The sequence below is a fragment of the Neltuma alba genome, unplaced genomic scaffold (genome assembly GCF_004799145.2).
Source record: "Neltuma alba isolate B1F8T4 unplaced genomic scaffold, ASM479914v2 tig00004804_pilon, whole genome shotgun sequence".
Taxonomy (NCBI): Eukaryota; Viridiplantae; Streptophyta; class Magnoliopsida; order Fabales; family Fabaceae; genus Neltuma; species Neltuma alba.
This window is the reverse complement of record NW_021633866.1, coordinates 1-23,883: the sequence shown is the minus strand read 5'-3', so window position 1 is coordinate 23,883 and position 23,883 is coordinate 1. Positions and strand designations below refer to the sequence as shown.

At 36.6% G+C, this 23,883-nt stretch overlaps 3 protein-coding genes and 1 pseudogene across 3 annotated transcripts; 2 read left to right on the top strand and 2 right to left on the bottom strand.

Moving 5' to 3' along the window:
• Window positions 1–2,925: 2,925 nt before the first annotated feature.
• Window positions 2,926–3,924, bottom strand: LOC114745779 (uncharacterized). Its single transcript, XM_028933948.1, has one exon. The coding sequence runs from the start codon at window positions 3,922–3,924 to the stop codon at window positions 2,926–2,928; it is 999 nt and encodes a 332-aa protein (XP_028789781.1).
• A 5,121-nt stretch (window positions 3,925–9,045) lies between these two features.
• Window positions 9,046–10,225, top strand: LOC114745785 (NDR1/HIN1-like protein 10; annotated as a pseudogene).
• Window positions 10,226–12,458: 2,233 nt separating this feature from the next.
• LOC114745784 (probable disease resistance protein At5g66900) lies at window positions 12,459–16,233 on the bottom strand. The gene is made up of 5 exons (XM_028933953.1): window positions 15,394–16,233; window positions 14,786–15,126; window positions 14,152–14,513; window positions 13,521–13,801; window positions 12,459–13,436 (listed from the first exon to the last, which is right to left on the bottom strand). Exons 1-5 carry the CDS (start codon window positions 16,007–16,009, stop codon window positions 12,592–12,594), a joined length of 2,445 nt encoding a protein of 814 aa, XP_028789786.1. The 5' UTR covers window positions 16,010–16,233; the 3' UTR covers window positions 12,459–12,591.
• Window positions 16,234–19,566: 3,333 nt separating this feature from the next.
• Window positions 19,567–23,783, top strand: LOC114745774 (probable disease resistance protein At5g66900). The gene is made up of 5 exons (XM_028933942.1): window positions 19,567–20,366; window positions 20,442–20,785; window positions 22,401–22,756; window positions 22,832–23,052; window positions 23,155–23,783. The coding sequence occupies exons 1-5, from the start codon at window positions 19,757–19,759 to the stop codon at window positions 23,781–23,783; spliced, it is 2,160 nt and encodes a 719-aa protein (XP_028789775.1). The 5' UTR covers window positions 19,567–19,756.
• The last annotated feature ends 100 nt before the right edge of the window (window positions 23,784–23,883 follow it).

Here is a 23,883-nt window from a genome sequence, read left to right as displayed (position 1 = left end):
TTCTCCTCACGCATCGATTCTGAAACATCCCTTACCACATAGGAGCTCAACTGATTGTGATTCGGTAGCCAAGCATCTTCCCAAAACCGAATCCGAGCACCGTTACCTAGGCGCCACCCAATACCTTTCTTAGTAGAATCCCAAGCTAGAGTAATACCCTTCCAAGTCTGTGAGGCACACTTGCGTTTTTTGATCTGAGGGATAACATCCTCGCCGCATTTATACTTTTCTCTCAAAAATTGCACCCACAGAGCATCCCGCCGATTCACAAGGCCCCAGCCCAGCTTCATCATAAAGGCAGTATTTTGTTTACGGGCATGTCTTAAGCCCAAGCCACCCTGTTCCTTACTTTGACAAACTTCCTCCCAAGCCACATGATGCATCTTCCTTGCCGCACTTGTACTCCCCCAAAGGAAACTGCGACATTTTCTATCAATCTCGTTGCAGACATTAATAGGAAGTAACGTTGATTGCATGGAGTAGTTTGGTATTGCTGAGACCACCGAGGACACCAACGTGTGTCGAGCTGCCAAGGAAAGGGTATTCGCCTTCCAATTAGTGAGCCGTTGGTCCATCTTATTGAGCACATACTCATATGTACGCCTTGAGACTCGGTGGTGATGTAGCGAAACTCCCAGATACTTGCCCAAGTCCACCGTGGGAGTGAACTCAAGGAACTTACTAATCTCATCTCGTCGATTATGATTCACACCCTTTGAGAAAAAGATTCTGGATTTCAAATTATTTACTTTCTCCCCTGAAGCCGCACAAAAATCATCTAAACAGGCTTTAACAACGCCTGCTTGGTCCAGGCTAGCCTCCGCAAATAGAATGAGATCATCTGCAAAAAATAAATGGGAGATAGCTGTACCATGTCGCTTCAAACGAAAGGGAAGCCAATTTCCGGACCCCACCTCACTCTGAATAAGATGTCCTAATTTCTCCATAACAATGACAAACAAATACGGGGATAGGGGATCCCCTTGCCTTATTCCTCTGGTTGGATTGAAGGTAGCTCCCTTAGAACCATTCCATATGATCTGCATTTCAACTGAAGTTAGACAACAATGAACAATATCAATAAATTTATTAGGAAGGCCCAACTCGGTCAAGCAGTTCACCACAAAATCCCATCTAACCCTGTCATACGCCTTCTCCAAATCAATTTTCAAAGCCATAAATCCCTTCTTTCTCTTAGACGTACGCATAGAGTGAATAACTTCCTGTACCAAAATAATATTATCCGAGCTTTGTCGACCTGGGACGAAACTACATTGATTGGGTGCAATAATTAAAGGCATTACTTCTTTCAATCTATTTGCTAAGACTTTAGTCACCACTTTGTAAAGGACATTGCACAGACTAATTGGACGAAGATCTCGAAAAGTTTGGGGAACCTCTACTTTAGGAATAAGTACAATATTGGTGCCATTAAAATTCTTTATCAGATCAGGTGTAGTGAAACTAGATTGAACCATAGAAGTCATCGATTTACCCACTGTACTCCATTGACTTTGATAAAACAGAGGATTTAATCCATCAGGGCCCGGGGCCTTCAAAGATCCCATACTGAATAAAGCATGCTTGATTTCCTGCTGAGATGCTATATAACCCAAGACATCGATTTTATCTTCAAGAATCATGGGGTACGACCCACCAAAATTAATTTCAGAAGCCTGAGTATTCTGTACAGTATATAATTTTTGGAAAAAATTCGTACCTTCACGACGAAGACTTTCTTGATCATAGCACCATTCCCCATTCATATCTTGAAGAGCTTCAATATTCTTCCTTCTTTTCCTACATTGAGTGACTGTATGAAAATACCTGGTATTTTTATCCCCATGATGATACCAATTACATCTCGAACGTTGCACCCACATCAACTCTTCTTGCTGGAGACACTTCTCAAGCTCAAGCCAAACCTCACACCTCTTCTTATTCCACAGAGGACTATCAAGATTAAGATTATTGAGTTGGTCCAATTGAGCATATAAAGCCATTTTCCGTCTTTCAATATTACCAAAGACTTTCTTATTCCAACCTTGAACCTCAGTTGTAAACCTCGTAATATTTGTGTCCCATGGACAGTCATCCCGCCAATTCTGTTTAACGAAAGCCTCAAATTCTTCATGCATTGTCCAAGGCGCAAAAAATCTGAAACTAGTATCACATTTTTTCTGAGTACCTTTATCCCGTAGCCTGATTAATAATGGACAGTGATCCGACTTTAATTTAGGTAGATGAAGGACCAGAGCTAAAGGGAAGGTTTCAAACCAGTCTGTGTTCACAACAACACGATCTAACCGACTCTGGGCATGTCCTCGCTTCCATGTGAATTGTGGACCCTGAAAGTTCAGATCTGTCATGTCGCTATTATTAAACCAGTTCACAAAGCCGCGGTCCGGTCCAGTTGCCTCATGAGCTTTAGATTTTCGCTCATTCCGGTGCAATATTGCATTGAAATCACCGCCCACACACCACCTACCTACACCGCCTTCTTCAATATTACGGAGTTCAGTCCAAAGATCTCTACGCTTACTGGGGTTAGGATGGCCGTACACCACAGATAAATCCCAGGCCGACTCCTTACCAATGTTAAACGTGCCATGTATGAGTTGGGGATGTTTCCGAGTAACTGTGAAATCTACATCGTCTTCCCAAAAGCACCATATTCCCCCACTATACCCAGCCGCTTCCACCACATCGACATACTTGAAGCCAATACGTCTAGCAAGGGCCCACGCTTTATGACTGTTCTGACGTGTTTCCAATAAAGCCAAGAAGCTAAAATTATATCTTTTCTTCATGTCAGTTAGTAACCTTCCAAAGGTCTTCGCACCAACCCCCCTTGAATTCCATATGCATATTTGACTATCCATAAACAACCTAAGACAAAAGAGTAACCAGATCAACAAGGGACTCCTACGAATCCGCCTTGGAACCATCCTCCCCAAACCTCAAATCATTCTGTAGCACATCCGATAAAGGATTATCATGTATGGCAAGCACATTATGCCCAGTTGCTCCAGGATCAGGTGGGTCCCCTTCTATTATGTCCATTGGTACCACGGCAGGACTCCTCTGAGGTGGGTCGCGTCCAGTACCGTCCTTAACCAAGGCTGGGATATCGTCTTTCCCTGTTAAACCTTGTTCACCACCTTCTTGAGCTACCTTCTTCACATCACTTCGGCCCAGTCCTAGTTTAGACTTAGCATTCAAAAGTCTAGGCATCTCACTGGAAGTCACACCCTGATTTTTGGTTTTTGAAGTTCCTTCACCACAAGCTCTGTTCTGAGGCCCGACTATTTTGCTCACTATCCCTTTCAATTTGTTTCGAGGCCCAACATCATTTTTTGTTTTTTGCCCAGCTGACACCCCTTTATTATCTCCTTTTGTCACGTGCTCCTTCAAAATATTTCCCGATGTAGCCGGCGGCTCCACATTCTCGCCCTCAATCTCTCCCTCCTCAACAATCAACGAATTAAACCGAGATCCTTGCTCCTTCTCAGCTGCTCTATCCCGAGACTTCCGCCGTTCTTCATCCCCTTTCCCAATTCGAAGCTCCGGCCGCCTACCTCGGCGGGGCCGTTGAACGATCATCCAGGGGTCATACAAGGACTCTGAACCCGATGAGTTCTTTGTGTTTGTGACTGTTGCTGACGGTGTCGCCGCCGAGCTTTCAGCTGGTCCTTCAGGATGCTCCCCCTGCTGTCCCCTTAGTCCCTTATCCTTGTCCACCGACATCGTGTTCGAGCAATGGTCAGCATTATGGCCATAACGACCACAACGAAAGCATATGAGGTGAATTCCCTCGTATTGCACCCTCTTGGCTTTACCATTAACTAGAATCAGCGGTCGTAGAGGTGCATTCAAATCCAGCTCGACACAAATCCGCGCAAAACACCCCTTCTTACGACTCATAGTATTTGTATCCAACTTCAGAACCTTTCCAATCTGTGAACCAAGCACATGCAGGAGGCCAGTATCATAATAATCTAGAGGTAGCTTTGCTATGCGTACCCAAGCTGCAATTCTGGTTATTGTCTCTTCCTCAGGATCAAACTCCGGCTCCACGGTTGAACTGCAAGATAGTGATCATAGATAAGCCAAGGACCACCCGTCAGAGCCTGATCATAGTCTTGGTCATTATTAAAATTCACCACAAAGAAACCTGCTCCCACATCAATGGTGTCGACCTCCCCCTGTCGTGCCCACAACTGTCGGAGTTTAAACTCCAAATACTCTGGATTGACCATTCGTCCCAAAAGTTTCACAATCAGCGCCCTCTTCCATTGTTTGGCCAGCCGCTCTTTTTCTTGCTCAGGGATGATGATATTCGGACCCAAATTTGTCATGACGACCTGGATACGCTCCTTCCATCTTCCATTACTCCACCAATCCTCCTCCTCTACAAAATCCTTCTCCCTCGTGACAGCATGTTTAAATGATTTCCATTTCATTCCTGAACCCCCACCCTCCAGTTTTTCCTGCTTCTCCGGTCCAACACCAGATCCATTCTCAGAGTGCTTCGCCGTCACCGTAGTTCCCTCGTCACCAGTCGCGGACTGTTCGTCATACATCCAGTCTTCAACCCTAGGTCGAAGAAGTTGATCTTCGGAGAAAACACCATCTCCGGCTCGAACCTTCTTCCGGCTTCGTAACAAGGCGTCTCGTTCTTCCGGCGTCGGTGCCGGCGTCATGCGTTCCCTAGACCTCTCTCGTTCTCGCATCTTTTTCAGTCGAAGATTTTTGTTTTATTAGTTTTTCTTTTTTATATATATTTTCTATATTCTAAATAATATTTTGCTCTTCAAACTAAGAATTTTAACTGCTAAAGTATTGGTATCTCGAATTTGAATCTATTTGAACGCAGAATATCTATTTAAGAAAAAGAACAAAACTTGCATCATGTTGTTTATGTCTATTATGTTAAAATTTTCAATTACACATGGGTATGTATTATTTTTTTCTTTCATATGAATTTATAATTAAATGCTATTAAATGCTAATATTTTAAAAATAAGACATATGGCTATATATGACTGGAGAATGTAACATAACGAATGTAAATAACTTGATAAAAGTATTGTCTAAACAAAATTATTCTCGGTTAAGATTGACAATGTATGCTGAATATGACCTAGTAATAAGGATAACTATATAAAAGTTTCAATTTAATTAAAAGGTATGTTAAAAATATATTTAAATTTAAACAGCTAACTTAAACAAAAGCACATGATGGATTTTAAAATATTTTTTTATTTTTTTTAAAATATTTATAATGAGGTAGGGATTTGGTCCCAAACCCAAAGAAAGTGCTGTAAGCTTTGGATTTAAGAAGTGTTTGGATTAGTGAAAAAATGCTTTTTAAAAGTATTTTTCTACAAATTGAAACAAATTCCTTCATATATTTACTTTGCACACCGTAAAAATATTTTTAAAATTATAGTTTTGTTTCCACCGAAATATTTTTTTAATGAAAGAGACTTTCCAAAGCCCGGAATGTGGCTTTCAAAGAATCCGACTCTTATTTTGCAGACTACTTTATTAGTCTCTTTATACAGGTTTACATTCATATCACATATTTATGAGTGGGATATGACAGTTCAATAATTAATTATAAAATTAACAGTGTCAAATAAGAATTTTCTTATCGCAAAAAATGTTGGAAATTGGAAGTTTAAGTGGTACAAATTGAAAATTTGAGAATTGACAAGGGCAAATTATATTTTCGGAATCATGTCGATTTACTTTTTTGATTCAAAAATTGGTCTTTATTTTAATATTTAAGAGTATTACACTTGCTCATTAAACTTCATATGATTTATTTGCATATGAATAGCCGTCGTATTTGGTTGTTCAGAATATCGTCAATACCGTTAAATTACACAATCAAGAATAAATAAATAATAAATAAAATAAACGAATTTGTCACAGAAGAAATCACGAAATAATTCTGCCGAAGCAGATAATAGTATAATTGAGGCACGACAAAAAAAAAAAACCTTGACTGAGTATAAAATTATTGCATTGGTCTCTTAAAAAAAATTAACATGAAAAGTTTTTATTTTTATTTTTATTGGGCTCATTGTGAATGAATGAAGCCAATTAGGTAGTGTCATCAGTAACTGTTAATATGAGTTGTCTTAGAGTAGAGTAAGTGTTTTCTAAACTAAAAGTAGTGAATAAGCTGAGTTTGTAATAAAGATTTATATAAGTCTGTTGTCCATTGAAGTGGATAGATAGAAGGGATGGAAGTAGTAGAAGGAGAGGAAGAGGAAGTTCATAGGAAAAATATTTTACAGATATCTATATTTATATTTTTATATTAAATCAATTAACTTTGTTATATTAGTAGCATCCATTTTACAAAAGTTAATGACACGAGTAGAATAAGGTTATAAAACTCACTGTGCTAATAAAATAAAATTTAAAAAATTCGCACAAAATTTTGTTTAGAAAAAAAAAATTATTCCACAATAGTATATATTAATTATAAAGTCCGTTATCAGTGATAAGATAGGGGCCTCATTCTAGTTAATGGTTATGGCTCTTTCAAAACATGAAAGGACAATTAATGGGAGTCATAATGTGAACAAAATGGGCGGAAATATGTCAATTAATTCCTTCGGTCTTAATTACTCTAAACAAACCCTCCAAATCAGTGTACTATGTTCGGTCCTATTTATAAGAACTTATTTGGAGAACATAAATAAGATCGGATATAGTATCATTTTTCTCTTATCTAAGAAAAATGTAGAATAGGTAGGGAATGGATATCTGTTCCAAAATACGCATAAACACGTAAAATGGATGAATGAAATATGCATATTGAAGTTGGTTTGAAGGGAAAAGAATTATATATTTCTATATTATATTTTCTGTACAAAGTACAAAACTATGGAGCATTATCCACAGATTATATATATCAATACCATTAATTTCAAATTCAGGGTTCACAAAATTCTATGGGGATCACTCTAATCACACATAGGTGCCATGCGTGTGTATCTGGAAAGGTCATGAAAAGTCAATTGGGTTAAAAATACTAATTATTTAATTTTTCATATTAAAATAATACTAATACTTACTAATATCTTCTTCTTCTTTTTTTTGGGCGGCGTGGGTTTCAATGGAAGCAGAGAACGATGTCTTGCAACCCTACCTTGAGGTGCCACTAAGGCACTAAGCACTTACTTACTTTATCGAGACAGATTTTCTTCAAACTTTTCCATAAACTTGTTCGACTTTCACTGTCATTTGGGGAGACTTGAGTTTTGCTTTTTAAATTTTCTGTTTGTTAACTTTTGGATCATTTTAATTTTAGTTTTCTTAATAATTTCTTAAGATTTTATTTTACTTCACTAACTATAAGTTGTAAACTTATATTATTATTTTTCCTTAATATAAGATTACTTTAATTATATTAAGGAAGTTAGATAAATTTGTTATTAGTTAGTTATAAAAAATATGAAATATTTTATTTAAAGTACTATAATTATCTTTCTTAGTATCTTTCTCTTTTCTTATTTGATTATAGTTAAGGAAATATCTATATAAATAATTTAAAAAATTAATAAATACAAAAAATAAATTTTATATTTAGAATTAAAATCAATTTAATAAATATATTTTATTCAAAATCAAGGACCGGAGGACGGGAGGAGCATCGGATATCATTTTGTTTTTTTCTAAAAAAAATAGAAAATGATCCAAATTGACCAAAAGTAAAATAAATAAATAAATAAATAATAAATGAGACGCAGAGGTTGGTATAGATTCCGCACGCGCTCACTACGAGCTGGACACAGCTTTTGTCTCTCGTTGGAACGTTCCCATCCGTCCTACCTCACTATTCTCCTTTTTCTTCCTCCGCTTTTCTTTTGTCTTTTTCTTTTTAAATTAAAACTGTACCATAAACTCATTAAAAAACATATTATTTTAAATTAAATATAAAGTTTTATTTATAATAATGAACGGTATCATTTATATTTTGGGAAAATGACAGATAAAGAAGCTCCAAAATGTGAAATGTCAATTTGGGAAGCTAAGGAAATGTAATTACCCATAGGGAAGTCCTTCCCAAATTGGAATTTTGAAATTCAGTGAAATGACAAAAATGCCCTTTGTTCTTTTTTTTTAAAAAAAAAAACCCAGCCCCTCACCGGTGGCCGGCGGCCGGCGACCACCGCCGGCGGCCGGCGACCACCGCCGGCGACTGGCCTCCGGCGGCCGCCGACCGCCTCCGGCCACCGGTGTGGTGGCTGCCGGTGAAGGATTTTTGTGACAAGATTTTTTTTTTTGGGAATAGGATAATATTGGTTCAAAGTGGCGGGGGTGGGATTTGATCCCACAACCTCTTGCCCACTTGGACTAACAAAAGGATGGCCATTGGACCATCAAAGATTTCTTAACCTTATAATGCAAACAAAAATATAAGTTAACTCTTTTACTGTGACTCCAGCTCGTGACAACAATTTATCTGAGGATGACAAGTCTTAATTGAGAAATAACAAGTCTAAATTTGATATTAACAAAGCAACTTTTCCTTATACATAACATAGCAGCATGTGCATTAATTAAAAATGATCATAATTTATTTAAAAATGACACGTCTTTACTATAAAATGACAAGTCTAAAATTGATATTAACAAGACAACTTTTCCTTATACATAACAAGAAATAGCATCTACGTTAATTAAAAATGACCATAATTTATTTGAAAAAAACACGTCTTTACTGGAAAATGACAAGTCTAAATTTGATATTAACAAAGCAACTTTTCGTTATACATAACAAGAAATACCGAATAAATTGTTGTTATTTTTCAACAAAGACGTGTCATATTAACAAAGACGTGTCACCATAAAAAATAGCCGTTTCTCTGAATGGTACACTAAAATAACGTTGAAGACTCGAGATTTAATGTAATTTCATTATAATAATTTGATATTATTATTTGCTAATAATAAAATATAATAATAATAAACACAAACGCAATGACCTTTTTCTTCACTTATAGACCTTTTAATCTCCATCTCTCTCATAATTTAGAAGGATAACAGGTACCTTTCTCTTTAGTCTTTAATTCTCTTCTCCACTTCATTCCTCTCTCTCTCTCCTTTTCTTCTTCTTCCTTCTACACTGGTTCCATGGCAGAGAGGATCTATCCTTCCGCCAAGCCTACGGCTAACGGCACCGCCACTACCAACGGTGGTGCCGCTAATCCTTCATTTCCTGCTACCAAAGCTCAACTCTACGGCGCCACCAGACCTACCTACCGTCCCCAACCTCACCACCGCCGTAGCCATCGCAGATGCTGCTGCAGATTCTTATACTGGTTTCTCCTCATCATCCTCATCCTCCTCCTCATCATCGGCGTCGCCGGAGTTATTTTCTACCTAATCTACCGCCCACACAGGCCTACCTTCACTGTCACTTCCCTGAAACTCGCCTACCTTAACCTCACTTCCTCGTCTTCAACGGTAGACTCTAAATTCGACATCAGCGTTACCGCGCGAAACCCTAACAAGAACATCGTCTTCAACTACGAGCCCACCTCGATTTCGATTCTCTCTGACGGCGTCGATATCGGCGACGGCACGATCCCCGCTTTCGAACACGGGAAGAAGAACACCACGATGTTGAAGGCTACGGTTTCGAGCAGCAAGCAGACGGTGGACGGCGAGAGTGCTGGGAATTGAAGTCGAGCATGAAGAGCAAGGGTGGATTGCCATTAGAGGTAAATTTGAAGACGAAGGTGACGGCGAAGATGGGGAGTTTGAAGACGCCCAAAGTCGGGATCAGAGTATCCTGTGACGGGATCAAGGTCACTCCTCCGTCCGGCAAGAAGCCGGTGACGGCGTCAACTTCAAACGCCAAGTGCAAGGTCGATGTTAGATTCAAGATCTGGAAATGGACTGTTGGATGAAGATGAAGAAGAACAGCACACAGAAGTTGCTCAGAGGTGTGTCATGCTATGATTATCATTACTTTTATTTTCTTTTTCTTATTTTTTTTCCCCAATTGAAGTCATGGTTTTTAATTTTATTTTATTTGCTGGAAAAGTTTGGTGATACTTAAATCTTAATGTTTGTAAATTCAACCGAGATTGCTGAAGTGTAGGAGGACACAGTTGTAATGTATTTTATGTCTTGAGCTTTTGTCCACTCCATAGGATCAATTCTTTTGTCCTAATATCTAAATTATGCTTGTTTAAAATAATCCCTATTTGATCTGTCCCATTTATATTATTTTCAAACCATCCATCTTCATCTTCAATGTTAAAATCCATCATTCAGGGCTAGGAATAAATTTTTATTTGGGAAAATCATATAGAAGAAAGCTCCTTTTTTTTTTTTTGAATTTTAAATATCATGCTTAGTTGTTGAGCTTTCTGTTCATTATCGATTCAAAATTATGGCAACTGAGTTGTTTTGAGCCAAATAAAAAAAAAGAAGAAAGAATGATTTGTTTTAAGTAAAAAGGATAAATGCATAGAGTAATTTGTATGAGAATAAGATGTCGAATATATACGTTACAACTTCATCACTTATAACTTATTTTCACGAAGTATATTAAATTAATAAAAAATTTTAAATTTACTTTTTTTAAAATGTTTTTTGTGTTTACGCTGACAAATTATTCTTATATTTTTTGAACAAAAAGTAAAAAGTAATTATGAAATATTTTATAAGTAACCTGTGTTTAAGGTAAACAAAATTTTTCTTACAAGTAAGTTATAATAAGGACAAGAGTAATATTTTCTTTGACAAAGTGTTGGAGGGGATGAGGATTGATTCCTCTGGCGGGCAAAGTGCCCTGATTTGACAGACTAACGATCACATAATATTTCTAAGGGGAAATTTACAAGGAAATCAGTCAGAGACTTGGACAAAATAAGAGTCAATCCGAAAATAAGCTATTTTGTTTAATAAACACATAAAAAAAAAAACCTTTAAAGGAGAAGCGTCCTTCCTCCGTTTTTTGGGGCCTTCTGAGGGTGCCATGTGCCTGGGCAAATGGGTGTGAACTTTGAAATGATAATGGCGTAGAAGAATGGCGTCCTATCCTGTACAATAAGCTGGTGTTTCGCTGTCTTAAGACCCTCCCAACTACAATAATTGTCTTCTCTTCCTTAAAAGACATATATAATTCCTCCTATGTCTAATTTAAATTATACTGTAAAATAAGTCTTATATTAAAAATAGTTAGAGTATTAATAAATAATGAAGAGCATCCCAACACATGGGTTTCTTCATAATGTAATCATCATTCGAACTATCCATAATATTTAAATTTAAGGTAAATGTAATTTCTAGACTTAATTACACATGATTAATATTTTTTTTACTGGGGAAAAATTTTGGAAGTATTTACTTCAATTTTTGAAATATTTATAAATGATGATTGTTTCGGCATATTTACCCATCATCTCATTCGAAAGAATAATCTAACACTAATAAAAAGGGAAAGAGGCTAGAATGACAGTGAAGGTTGGAAAGAAGTAGGAAGAATGGAGGAGGAGATAATGACGAGAAAAGTGGATGCAGGGCGGGTGAGTGTGATTAAGGTGGGATTAACTGGGGGTGGGGTCCACGTGATTGATGGGGAGAACATCCACGTGGATAGAGAAGTGAGGGAGTCAGTAGAAGCTCATTTCACGATGTTCATTGGAGTGGGGAAGCCGTGGCACGACCTTCTGGATGCGGGCTTTAAATTCCGTGTTTTTTCCTTTAAAAATATTTTATTTCAGTATTTAATTATTATAGGACTTTTCGTAAGTCCATGCTCATCCGTTTGTGTCGGTGCAACTCCAACTCCACCCTCCTTCCCACTTCAATTATTGGCCCCGATCCCTTCGCGCCTCTCTATTTCTTCCTCCATTCATCGTTATAAATTTTAAATAACTAATTTATAAATAATAAATAATTAGTTAAAGTTAATTAAAATTAATACATATGTTAAAAATATACTTTTACTTTTAAATATTCCCTTATAATAAATATGAAAGAAAATGTGCAAAGAAATATGGTCTTACTTATATTTGTCTTGTCTAATTTTGGTTTATATTTTTAAATTGTGGTCTTCTGCTTTTTTAAGAATAAATTATATTAACAGTTAATAGATTTAGATTTAATTTTAAAAAAATATTTTTACTATATATGTGGTTCTTTCCTTCAAAACAATGAAATATTTAGGACGTTTAATAACTTCATCATGTGACATTAAAGATTAAATTGTAACAACTACAACTATTTTAAAAGTTATACAATTTTTATTGCATTATTATAATAAAAAATTGATAAAAAGGGGAGAATATATTACTCCTCCGGTTCTAAATATGAGACTTTTTTTGTAATGTGTATAAAGATTTTATATTTAGGATAAGAGGAGTATTAATTTTTACTAAAATGAAATTCTTAAACATCTGCTTCATGTTGTGTGTCTGATCTGATCTTATGTTTATACTTTGTCCAATTGAAGGAGTGTGATTTAGTCCCATTACAAAGTCAGAAGACAAAACAAGAGAGACAGAGAAGGATGAACAACATTGTTTTGACATGATTCATAACAAGATGAGCAACTTAATGGAACAAGCCCCTGGAGCTCAAATCAAGAAGCCAATCCAAGACAGTGTCCATGGTTTTGGCTATCTTTATGTTTAGTCCAGAGTGGATATATTTGATGACTTCCCAAAAAGGATATGTGTACTCATCGCATATCACACTCTGGAGATTGTCCATATCCTTGATTGAGTCTGGCAATTCCATTATTGCGCAGCTCGGCATATAAAACTTTCTCAGACTCCTTAGCTCACCAATCTTGTCTGGTAATTTCCTAAGGCTTCCACAGTAAGTGATGTCTAGAAAGCTTAGATTCTTCAGCTTTGTGATCGACTCTGGCATATCTTTAATATCAGGACAATAACTAATCCTTAGTAATTCCAACTTCTCAAGCTTCCCAATTTCTTGTGGAAGTTCATTAAACTCATTGCAATGACTGATGCTGAGCTTCCTCAGGGTGGTAGTGTCACAGAGCCCAGATGGCAACTTCGCCAAATCTTTGCAGTAATCAATGTTCAATTCCACCAGACCAGGCATTGCCTTTGAGAATTCAATGGAACTGGTTTCAAAAGCCTTTTTCACTTCACACATATAAAGCGATAACTTGCACACGTTCTTCAATCTGCAAAGGGGAGGAACTGAAACCCCCTCCAATCTGATTCTTTTGAGTTTCCTTAGAAACTCGAGAAGCTCAAGGTTTTTTAACTCAGAGGGACGGAAGCCATAATTTGTCACTATAAGAACTCTCAGATTTCTCATTTGCTTAATGAATTCAGGTAAAGTGTATTTTGTAGTTCTCAGATTCAAAACCAGAACAATAGCATCATCTGCTTGAACGTTGCACCAATCGGGATTGATGTCTTGGTCTGCATCAAATGTGAAAAAGGATGGATGTTATCTTCTTAGTTTAGTGATGTGCATTGATTCAATATCAAAAGAGATAAGCAAACCTGTTGATATAGACAGTATACGAGCAGATACGCATTTCTGATTCGGATCCTTAAACCATTTGGTAAAATAGGACAGGGCGTGAGCAGTGATGCCTTCCTGCTGGTTCTGCTGAGGCCACCATTGTGGATGATCATTCCCATTCATGTCAATGATCAGTCTTTTCCTATTCTCAAATAGTTCTTGGTTGCTTATATGTATGGCCAACTCTCTGAAAAGATCATGCTGCACGAGGAAGTGGTTATTGTAGTAATTGTCTTCAACCCTCCTGATCCTGACTATCCTGCAGAAAACAGGAATGAAAACCCAAATGTAAGAAGATTAAAAACCTATGCATGAATTTGTCCCCAACTTACAGCCAAAGCGGACTATGATGGAAGAATGCATTATTAGAGAATATATCAGAAATAATTGTGAACCTGAGGCCTTTGAAACTCAAAAGAAGCAAAAGCCTAGGCAAAGAAGAAGAATAAAGTAGCAGAAAGGATATTAGAGAATACATTAAAAAGAGCCACACATTGATTAATTAGAGAAAGAATTGAAGGTATATCATGTTAAGGGAAATCATATCAGATTCAAACCTCATATATGCCTATATCTCAAAATTCCAATATGCAGTACATGCATATATACCTTCTAACTTTGATGCCAGCAGCCAGATTCAGGTCCATCAATTTGCGGATGATGGTCATTGCACATATGCCAAGTTCATCAAGGTTATAAAGTTCTGTCCAGATGTCAATCAAAGCAGAAACAGGTATCTTTTGATCTTCAGGAAACAATCCAAGGTCCATGAAGCATTCCCTGATGGACTCATCTACTAGCAGATTCAGGGAATTTTGGAGATGGGCAAGCAACTCTGAATTCGAATCAAGGATAGACTGGCCACGTGACCATTCTAACTGTACTTTTTGCAACTCCTCAATACCCTTATCTTGTAGTTCGCGACCAATGAATTCAAGAGCAAGTGGCAGACGCTTACAACCTTTCACTATCTGCATTTCAGTCAACCAAATAAAATCAGTGACTCTAATTAAGGTTATGACTTATGACCTTGATTCCTTTATGTGCCAGAATATGCTCTCCACAGAATACTGCCATCATTTTTAGTTTTCCATTTCACATGCATTATCTAAAGTGCCAGTGTTGTAGTTAATTAACTAGCCTGTAATATGAGAGGAAGCAACAGAGTTTTGACTCATCATGTCTTATCACATCTCACAGAAATCATTGGGAGAAAAATAAATGAATATACTATATGTGTCACCTGCAGGACAATTTTTCGTATTTCGTTGTCATCAAAATCAATGTCGCTTGGTTGAATAAAGTGAAGGAAAAGAGCCACTGCATCATCTTCAGAAAGTTGTTCCATGGGGTATCGTCCGAGTGTGATAATTGGGACTCTTGAAGTCACGAAAATTTTAGAGCCTGCTGATATTTGGACCCTAAACTCTTCAACAACATTTTTTGAGGCGGGCCAAACATCATCCAGAACCAACAACACTGGATTTCCCCCGAACTCAGGCAGCCGATCTTGCAGTTCATCGATCGCTTCATTGCCTCGAAATTGTGAGCCCAGGGTCTCAAAGAAGATATCCTTGAACTTATCTAGTCAAACCAAAGAAGTAAATGAATGATATTCTAATAAATATAATACTGGATGATACCCCATAAAGACTGAGTATGTTATTTGTCCCTGCAGGTATTTTAGGTGAATGACTCGATCCTTTTCATAACTTAACACAAAGTACATATTCTTGGCAAGTCAATGCATAAAATTGAGAAGACGATCGATGATAAATTTGATCTAGACACTAGGAATGATAGCACATAAGAAAAGGAAAAATACGAAAATTGGCTACTAAGGAGGGTTACCTTTGACTTGGGGATCATGACAGAGTATTTTAGCCAAAGTGGTCTTCCCGGATCCTGCTAGGCCATGCAAATTCAAGACCTGCTCGTCCCCATGAAGCAGTTTAGACTTCAACTCCTTCATGAATGGACCATCCAAACCCACTGTAAATTCTGGGAATCTTTCATTACCCTTGAAAGTCCGTGTTCTGATTCTTTTAGACGCTTGAGATGAAGTGCTTTGGTTCCCAGGGCTATTATCATCAGAACTCAGCTTGGACAGGGCTCTCTTCAAATCCCTTGCTATCTGCGTTTGCATCTGAACTGAGCAATACCTTAGAAGGGACTGATACTTTTCATCGAGCTTTCTTTGAAAGTATGGGGCAAGCCAGAAATTCCGCGGACGGATTTTGCACTTTTCAAGAACCTCCTGGTTGGCTTCTATTATCTTTTTCAGCTTCTCAATTTCTTCAGTTTGAAGATCATTCTCCTGAGCGTATTGTCCAATCTGTTCAACCAAAGGACCCAAATCCCTGGTGGTCGACTCCAGAATTTGGCGAGTACTTCTGTACTCCAGACCTCTTCCTGCAATATTTGAAAGCTTCTCTACCAACTCCAGGATGATCGAAGGATCCGCCATTGGTAACTAGCTCGGTTTCAGCACCAGAAAAACCCGAACACCAAAATTCTCAAATTGAAATTTTAATGAAGCAGTCTTGATTTTTAAACAGTGGCGTGTAAACACAGTAATAACCACAGCGAAGATCAAAGAGTGGAAATGATGGGGATAAGGTCCTCAATAGAGCTCGAAGATGCCGTGAACGTTCCAAGTTATTTCCCCACAAATGCTCCAGTCTATGCTTCTCCGGCAAGAAAACAGCCAAACAACCAAAAAGAATTTAGAGAGAGACCACAAAGTCAAAGTTATTTTGAAAAACCCACCATGGTGATAGACTGGATCGTGTGTGTCCGTGTATTTATTCACCGGCACTGCATTGCAATTTTATTTTAATATATTACTGCAAAAGGAGTTCCACGAAGATTTTCCCCTTTCAGCAGATAGTTTCAAAGACAATGAAGGAAAACTATATAAAAGAAATTAATACTCCTCTGGTCCTTAATATAGGACCCATTTAACTAATTTGATTAGATTAAGGAAGTTAGGTAAGTTAGTTAATTATAAAAATTGTGACATGTTTTTCCTAAAATATCATAATCATTTTTCTTAATACTCCTCTCTATCTTCTACTTGATTATGGTTGATAGAGTATCCATAGGGGTAATTTAGAGAAAATTGATAAATATGATAAATGGGTCTTATATTTAGGACCAAAATCAACTCAACAATTGGGTCCTATATTAAGGACCGGAGGAGTAGATACATATAATATTCTAACATATTTTGTGGTGTAATTTTATCTCAAAGTATTACGGCCTTTGACACACCTGAATAAAATTTTCAGGATGCCTGATGAAGAATAGCAAAATACTGCCTACAATCCTAATTATAAGATTTTGTTTATAATTTACAAGCAAAATCTTATAATTAAAACCGGAGGTAGTAATTTAAATCTTAGATACATCTGAAAATTTTTTTCAAGAATACGACAAAATATAAAAGATGCTAGAGCTATTTGGAAAGACATTCAGGATACTAAATGAATATTAACCCAAATTTAAATATTCAAGACTTTTTTTTTCCCCAGACATTAAGGGTCACACACACAAGACTTAGTTTAGACGTTCAATTTTCAACAATTATAGACTCATGTTTTTATGGGTTCAACCTCCTACTACTCCAAGTATTAATTATAAATTATTTTATTTAAGCTATTTGCTTATGAATTCTGATAACATTATTGTCCAGTTTGTCAACACACTTGACAAATACTTTTGTAGACTCAGCTTCGTCCCAATAATACAGGAAAAAGCACGGAAGATTCCAAAAGGTCATTCAAATAATGCATCTTTGTATTCCCCTCCCAAAAAAAAAAACAATTGAAAATCCTTGGTCAGAATTAACTGGACCTTTTAATATCTTTTTGCCTTTAGCTAGTTTGTTTCATTATATTGAGAATTTTTAGAAGAGGGAATAAAAAAAGCATTTGAATTCTCTAAAACTAGATGTGGATGTTGAATATTGTAGAGTTTAAATAAGACCCTGTATGACTTATAAATCTTCTAACTTGCTACTAATTTTATATCTTCGTTATAAAATTAATTTAATAATTTATAATATGGAAACTTATGTTGATACTTGATTAAAGTACAGAACAATGTCAAAAAAAGAAAACAAAAAGAACAACGAGGGAAAGGGGAAGAGGGGTCAGTTGTATTTGTATTAATACCTGTTCAATTTAATACTTCTATTTTCAATATAATTAATATATTCTAAAATTATTTAAGCTTGAAATTGAAATTAAGTTGCAACCATTGCTTTTGAAATGGAACCTCCAAATTTTCCATTGGGAATCATTACCTAATGATCACACCATTATTCATCTCTCATAAGTTTCTGAATTTCTTCTGCATCATCTTTCACTTTAGAGCTTGAATCTTCAAAAATTATTGATTATAAGTAAACATAAAAAAAAAAAAAGATTGTATCTCTCGTAGTTTTCAACAACAACACACCTGTGCTACAAAAGTACAAATTGGCTGCACAAGTCAATTAGTCAAAAGACAACTAAGAAAGCTAAACAAACATCCAGACCAACCTGAGAGGTTTTTGTCTATTCAAATGAAGAAACCTTGGAAGCCAAGTTCATGAAAGCCAATTTAAGCTAACATCGATGTCGGCCATCTTGATGTTCAGTCTGGAAACGCAAGTAATGATGACTTCCCATAAGGGAAATGCATAGTCATCGCATATCACATTCTCTAACTTGTTAAAATCCATCACTGATTCTGGCAATTCTCATATTGGGTAACCTGTCATGTAAGGCTTCGTTAGATTCTGCTTCTGCAGCTCACCAATCTTGTCTGGTAACTTTTTAAGGTTTAGATTCTTCAGCTTTGTGATTAATTCTGGCATTTCTTCAAAATCAACTCAGTAAATAATCCTCAGTAATTCCAAATTCTCAAGCTTCCCGTTTCCTTCGGGCAGTCTGATAAACTTGTTGCAACTACTTACGGTGAGGTTCTTCATGGTGACGATATTGCAGAGCCCAGTAGGCAGCTTCATCACATCTTCACAATACTCGATGCTCAAATCTTCCAGCTTTGGCATTGCTTCTGAGAAGTCAATGGAACTGTTCTCAAAAGCCTCCTCCACATCACACATGTAAAGTGATAGCTTGTGCACATTCTTCAGATCACACAAGGAGGGAATTGAAACTTGCTGCAATCTGATTCTTTTAAGGCTTAATAAGGAAAGTAGCTTCAGGTTTCTTAAGTCAGTTTTACAGCCACCATAATTGGTGACTATAAGAACTTTCAGGTTTGTGGTTGACAGGATAGGAGGAGCAGTTAGGCTTTGTTGTTGCTTGGGCCACCATTTCGGAGGATGATTCTAATTCCCAAACATGTCAATGATTAGTCTCCTTCTGCTCTCTAATGGTTTTTGTTTGATCATGAAAAAGAATGCACAGTCATGTACTCCTACCTTCTAACTTTGATGCCGGCAGCCAAATTCATGGCTATTAATTCTCGGATGGTGAGCATTGCAGATAAGCTTCCTGGTTCATCTGGGTCAAACAGTTCAATCCACATGTCTACAATGCAGCAATGGGGATTCTTTGATCTTCAGGAAATAACCCAAGGTCCATAAAATAAGTGAAAGCTGATCCTGCAACATGTTCATTGCTTCGTCGACCTGAATCTATGAACCCAACCTCTCAAAGATGATAATTTTTCTTTTAAGTTTTCGCAAAATACAAAATATTTTTTTCAAAAGTGAGATACTGAAATAATATCTGTTTATTATTAAAATAAAAAATAAAAAATTATTTTGCACGTAATCATTTTCTTACATATATAATTTTAATATGATTAATTTTAATTTTATTTAGTTCCATGTACAAAAATCAATCCCAATCCATTACCAATGAGAGTCACATTATTAATCATTACCGCCATATCTCTTATAAATTAATCCACTGTGAGTATATAAATTAATACATATGAAAGGAAACCATAAAAACCGATAAAATTAAAAAAAAATTTCCTTTTTGACGTTTCTTCGTTCAATGGTCATGGAAAATTAGAAACAAGAGTGTGATTTCGTGGAATTTTCGGGCTCTATTATCACGCACACACCAAGTAATTGACTTTGCCGGGTCTACTCCAAGACTATGTCGTCTTCGTTTTTTATTAACTCAAACCTTGCAAAGACTCCCATTCACTGGTAAATCAAGACTGAAACTTGCAGAAACAGAGCTCGTCACTAATGGCAGACTATGTTTCGCTTGCTTGGGATTTAGCGAAAGATGGTGTGGCTATAGTGACAAGAGGCCTAGAATACAATAGCACTCGCGAAAGTCTGGAGGCAACCGTCACAGATTTGAGTCCAGTGGTTGAAGGGATCGAGGATTCCTTGAAGCGGCTTGATCTCCCAATTGGACTCAAACATGTCCAGGAACTGAAGAAGCTATTGGCAAAAAACACAGAGGCCATTGGAAAGCTCAAAATCCATTGGTGGAATTGCGTGCTTGCGCCATGGTATCAGCAGAAACTTCAAAAAGAAGGGGCCAACTTAGAAAGGTTCGCCTCTGTTCAGACACAAATTCACATCTTTCATCTTCTCACGGAAATCCTCTCTGTGCTGAGTTCCAAAGGTCCTCCTAGCCTCGCACCCCCGACCAACTACGCACATAAATTCGCGGATCCTCTTGATGAGAGATTCCCGAAATTTACAGTGGGATTGGATGGAGATTCTATGCAAGAGTTGAAGAAGAACCTGCTTACTGGTAAAGAGCAAGTAATAAACTTGTATGGTATGCCGGGATCCGGGAAGACCACAATGGCTCAAAAGCTCTGTCGTGATCCTCAAGTCCAAGGTAGTCTCCCATGTTTGTACTATTGATCACAATCATCATGTTCTGTAGTTGTCGTCTTGTTGTCTGGTTTGGCAGGTAAATTCAAGAAAAATATCTTCTTTGAGACGCTGGGTTCACAGATTGAAGTGGATGAAGCAATCCAGAAGTTGCGGGATCATGGGCTGGCTAAATATGGCGAAAATCCAGTGCTGTTGGTATTGGACGACGTGTGGCCTCGCACAGAAAATATTGTTGAAATGATAAGTCTGAAACACAAAGATTCGAGAATTCTGGTGACTTCAAGAACTGAAATGAAAGCAGCTGGAAGCCGATGCCTCATGAAACTACTCAGCGACGAAGATGCAGAAAAACTGCTCCGTCACTTCCTTCCATCGAGTGACATCGACCTTGACCCAGACACACGTCAAATTCTCCTCGAGGTGACATTTATATTCTTCCTAATTTTCTATATATTGCCTGTGATGATATAAAAATTAATTGACTAATTAAAATAGATTAAAAAATTAACTTAATTATTTGTAATAAATGGTTATAGATATATTTGTTAATCATGTGTATTGATTAAAATTATCATTTGATAAAATTTTTAACATATACAACTATCATAGGAATTATTTTAAAATGAATAAATATGAATGATTAAGTCTTATATTTAAAATTAAATTAAAAATTAAATTAATTTTTACATTAAGAGCCAGATATAAACTCTATTTGTCATCACGATTGAAATCACTTATATATAAGCACTTTTTGTGTAAACTGAGACAACTTTTTTTTACATATTTACTTTGTATTCCGTAAATCACGATTAAAAAATTACGTATAACATATTCTAAACATGTTAATAGTACGTCACTTATAAGATACGATGAGTGTAAAAAAAAAAAAAAAAAGAAGTCTACCTACCTCGCAAATAAGGTAAGGTTGAACGGCAAAAGTATTCATGAAGTGTTTTGCTAGGAGTTAAGAGGCACGCCACGATGCAATTTCATGATCACGTCCGTCAACCCAACAAAGAAGTTTCAATTTAGGTTAAAGTATATATTTAGTCCTTTAATTTTATGTAAAGTTTCAGTTTGGTTCCTTAACTTTAAAAGGTGTACTTTTAGTCCTTTAATCCCAAAATTATTAGCTTAAATGATAATTCTTTTTTAACATTATGGTTGTTTGAATATTAAACTTAATATGTTAATATTTAGTAATATTTTATTAGCATTCAAGAACTCAATATCATCATTTTAACAACTTTAGGATTAGGTGACCAAAAATTTACTTTTTAAAGTTAAAAAACCAAAATAAAATTTTATGTAAAATTAAAAGACTAAAAATATATTTTAGCTTTTAATTTATAATAGACGTCAGATGTCTGTTATGCAAGTGTTGTAGATTTTGCAAGTTGTAATTACACATAATAAAATAATATATTATGATGCAATTTTGTTCATGATCGACCCTGAAAAACGATGCAAAAATACATGATTCATAATAATAATAATAATAGTAATAGTAATAATAAAGAAACACTGAAATTTTATTTAATTTATAAAGGGTTAATACCACTTTTATTACTTAAAATTTGAGCTCGTTTTGATTCTAATCCTTCAAATTTAAAATTAGTGATTTTAGTATCTGAAATTTAATCTTATTTTCGTTTTGTTCCCTAAAATTTAAAATCAGTGATTTTAATTTATGACATTTTACTTTATTTTGGTTCTCCTGTAGATTTGTGATCCCTGAAATAATGTTTTTAGTCCCTGAAGTTAGGACAAAACTGTAATGAAGCTAAATTTCAGGAATAAAAATAAAAATGAGGCCAAATTTTAGAAACTAAAAATAATATTAACCTATTTATAAAATACAAAAGTGAAAAATGCATGTGTTGAAGCAAGTGACGGATTTTGCTTTAAGGCCCCAAAATTCCTAAATACGGCCCACTAAGCAGAGCAAATGCCTCTTCACAACAGCCGAACGTATTTTTGACAAAAGGGGATCCAAGAAGTCTCAAATGGAATTTGGCTGATCACTCAAATGCAGGTACTTGAACGATGCAAGGGTTTGCCTTTGGCTATTAAATCCGTTGGTCATGAACTGCGAGGGAAGGGTACTGTTCAGGCACTTCGACAGGTGCAGTCAAAATGGTCGCAAGGTCACTCTATACTTGATTCCCATCAAGATTTGCTTGCTCGTCTCCAGGATTCAGTGGATGAATCCCACAGGGAATACTTCATGGACCTTGGGTTATTCCCTGAAGATGAAAAAATCCCCATTACTGTACTCATAGACATGTGGAGTGAACTGCATCACCTCAATGAACCAGCAAGCTTGCCTGCAATGGCCATCACCCAAGAATTAATAGCCATGAATTTGGCTGCTGATATCAAAGTTAGAAGGTACAAGTACGCCTACTCTGCATTATTCTCTTTTCTAGACTTGTTAAATCTCTTGTTACGTTCTGGTTTGAGCAGGATGGTTGGAAGGGAAGACCTGGACGATTATTACAATAACTACTTCCTTGAGCAGCATGATCTTTTCAGAGAGCTAGCCATCCATATGAGCAAACAGGGACCATTGGAGAGCAGAGAGAGGCTGATCATTGATATGTTTGGGAATCAGACTAATCCTCCAGAATGGTGGCCCGAGCAACAACAGCGTGTAGTTGCTCCTACTATCCTGTCAATATCAACAGGTTCCCCCTTTTTTATTTTTTTTGGTTCTCATGCAAATTTACTCAGTTACAAGTTAAAATAAGCAAGAAGAGAGCGCTCATCATCTTCCAAATTTGATGCAGATCAAAACATGACTCCAGATTGGTGCAACATTCAAGCAGCCGGTACTGTGGTTCTGATCTTAAATCTTAAGACTGCAGAATACACTTTACCAGAATTCATAAACGAAATGGAAAACCTGAAAGTTCTTATAGTCACCAATTATAAACGTTGCAAAACTGACCTAAGAAGCCTGGAGCCGCTTGGTTCCTTACTGAGCCTTAAAAGAATCAGACTGCAGCAAGTTTCAATTCCCTCCCTGTGTGATCTGAAGAATGTGCACAAGCTATCACTTTACATGTGTGATGTGAAGGAGGCTTTTGAGAACAGTTCCATTGACTTGTCAGAAGCAATGCCAAAACTGGAAGACTTGAGCATCGAGTATTGTGAAGATTTGGTGAAGCTGCCTACTGGGCTCTGCAATATCGTCATCATGAAGAACCTCACCATAAGTGGTTGCAACAAGTTTATCAGGCTACATGAAGAGATTGGGAAACTTGGGAATTTGGAATTACTTAGGATTAATAACTGTGCGAATTTTGAAGAAATGCCAGAATCAATCTCAGAGCTCCAAAGCCTAACCATTCTGGACATCTCATACTGCCGAACCCTTAGAAAATTACCAGACAAGATTGGTAAGATGCAGATCTGACAAAGCTTTACATGACGGGTTGCCAATACGAGAATTGCCAGACTCAGTGATGGATTTTAACAAGTTAGAAAGGGTGATATGTGATGAGGATGCATTTCCC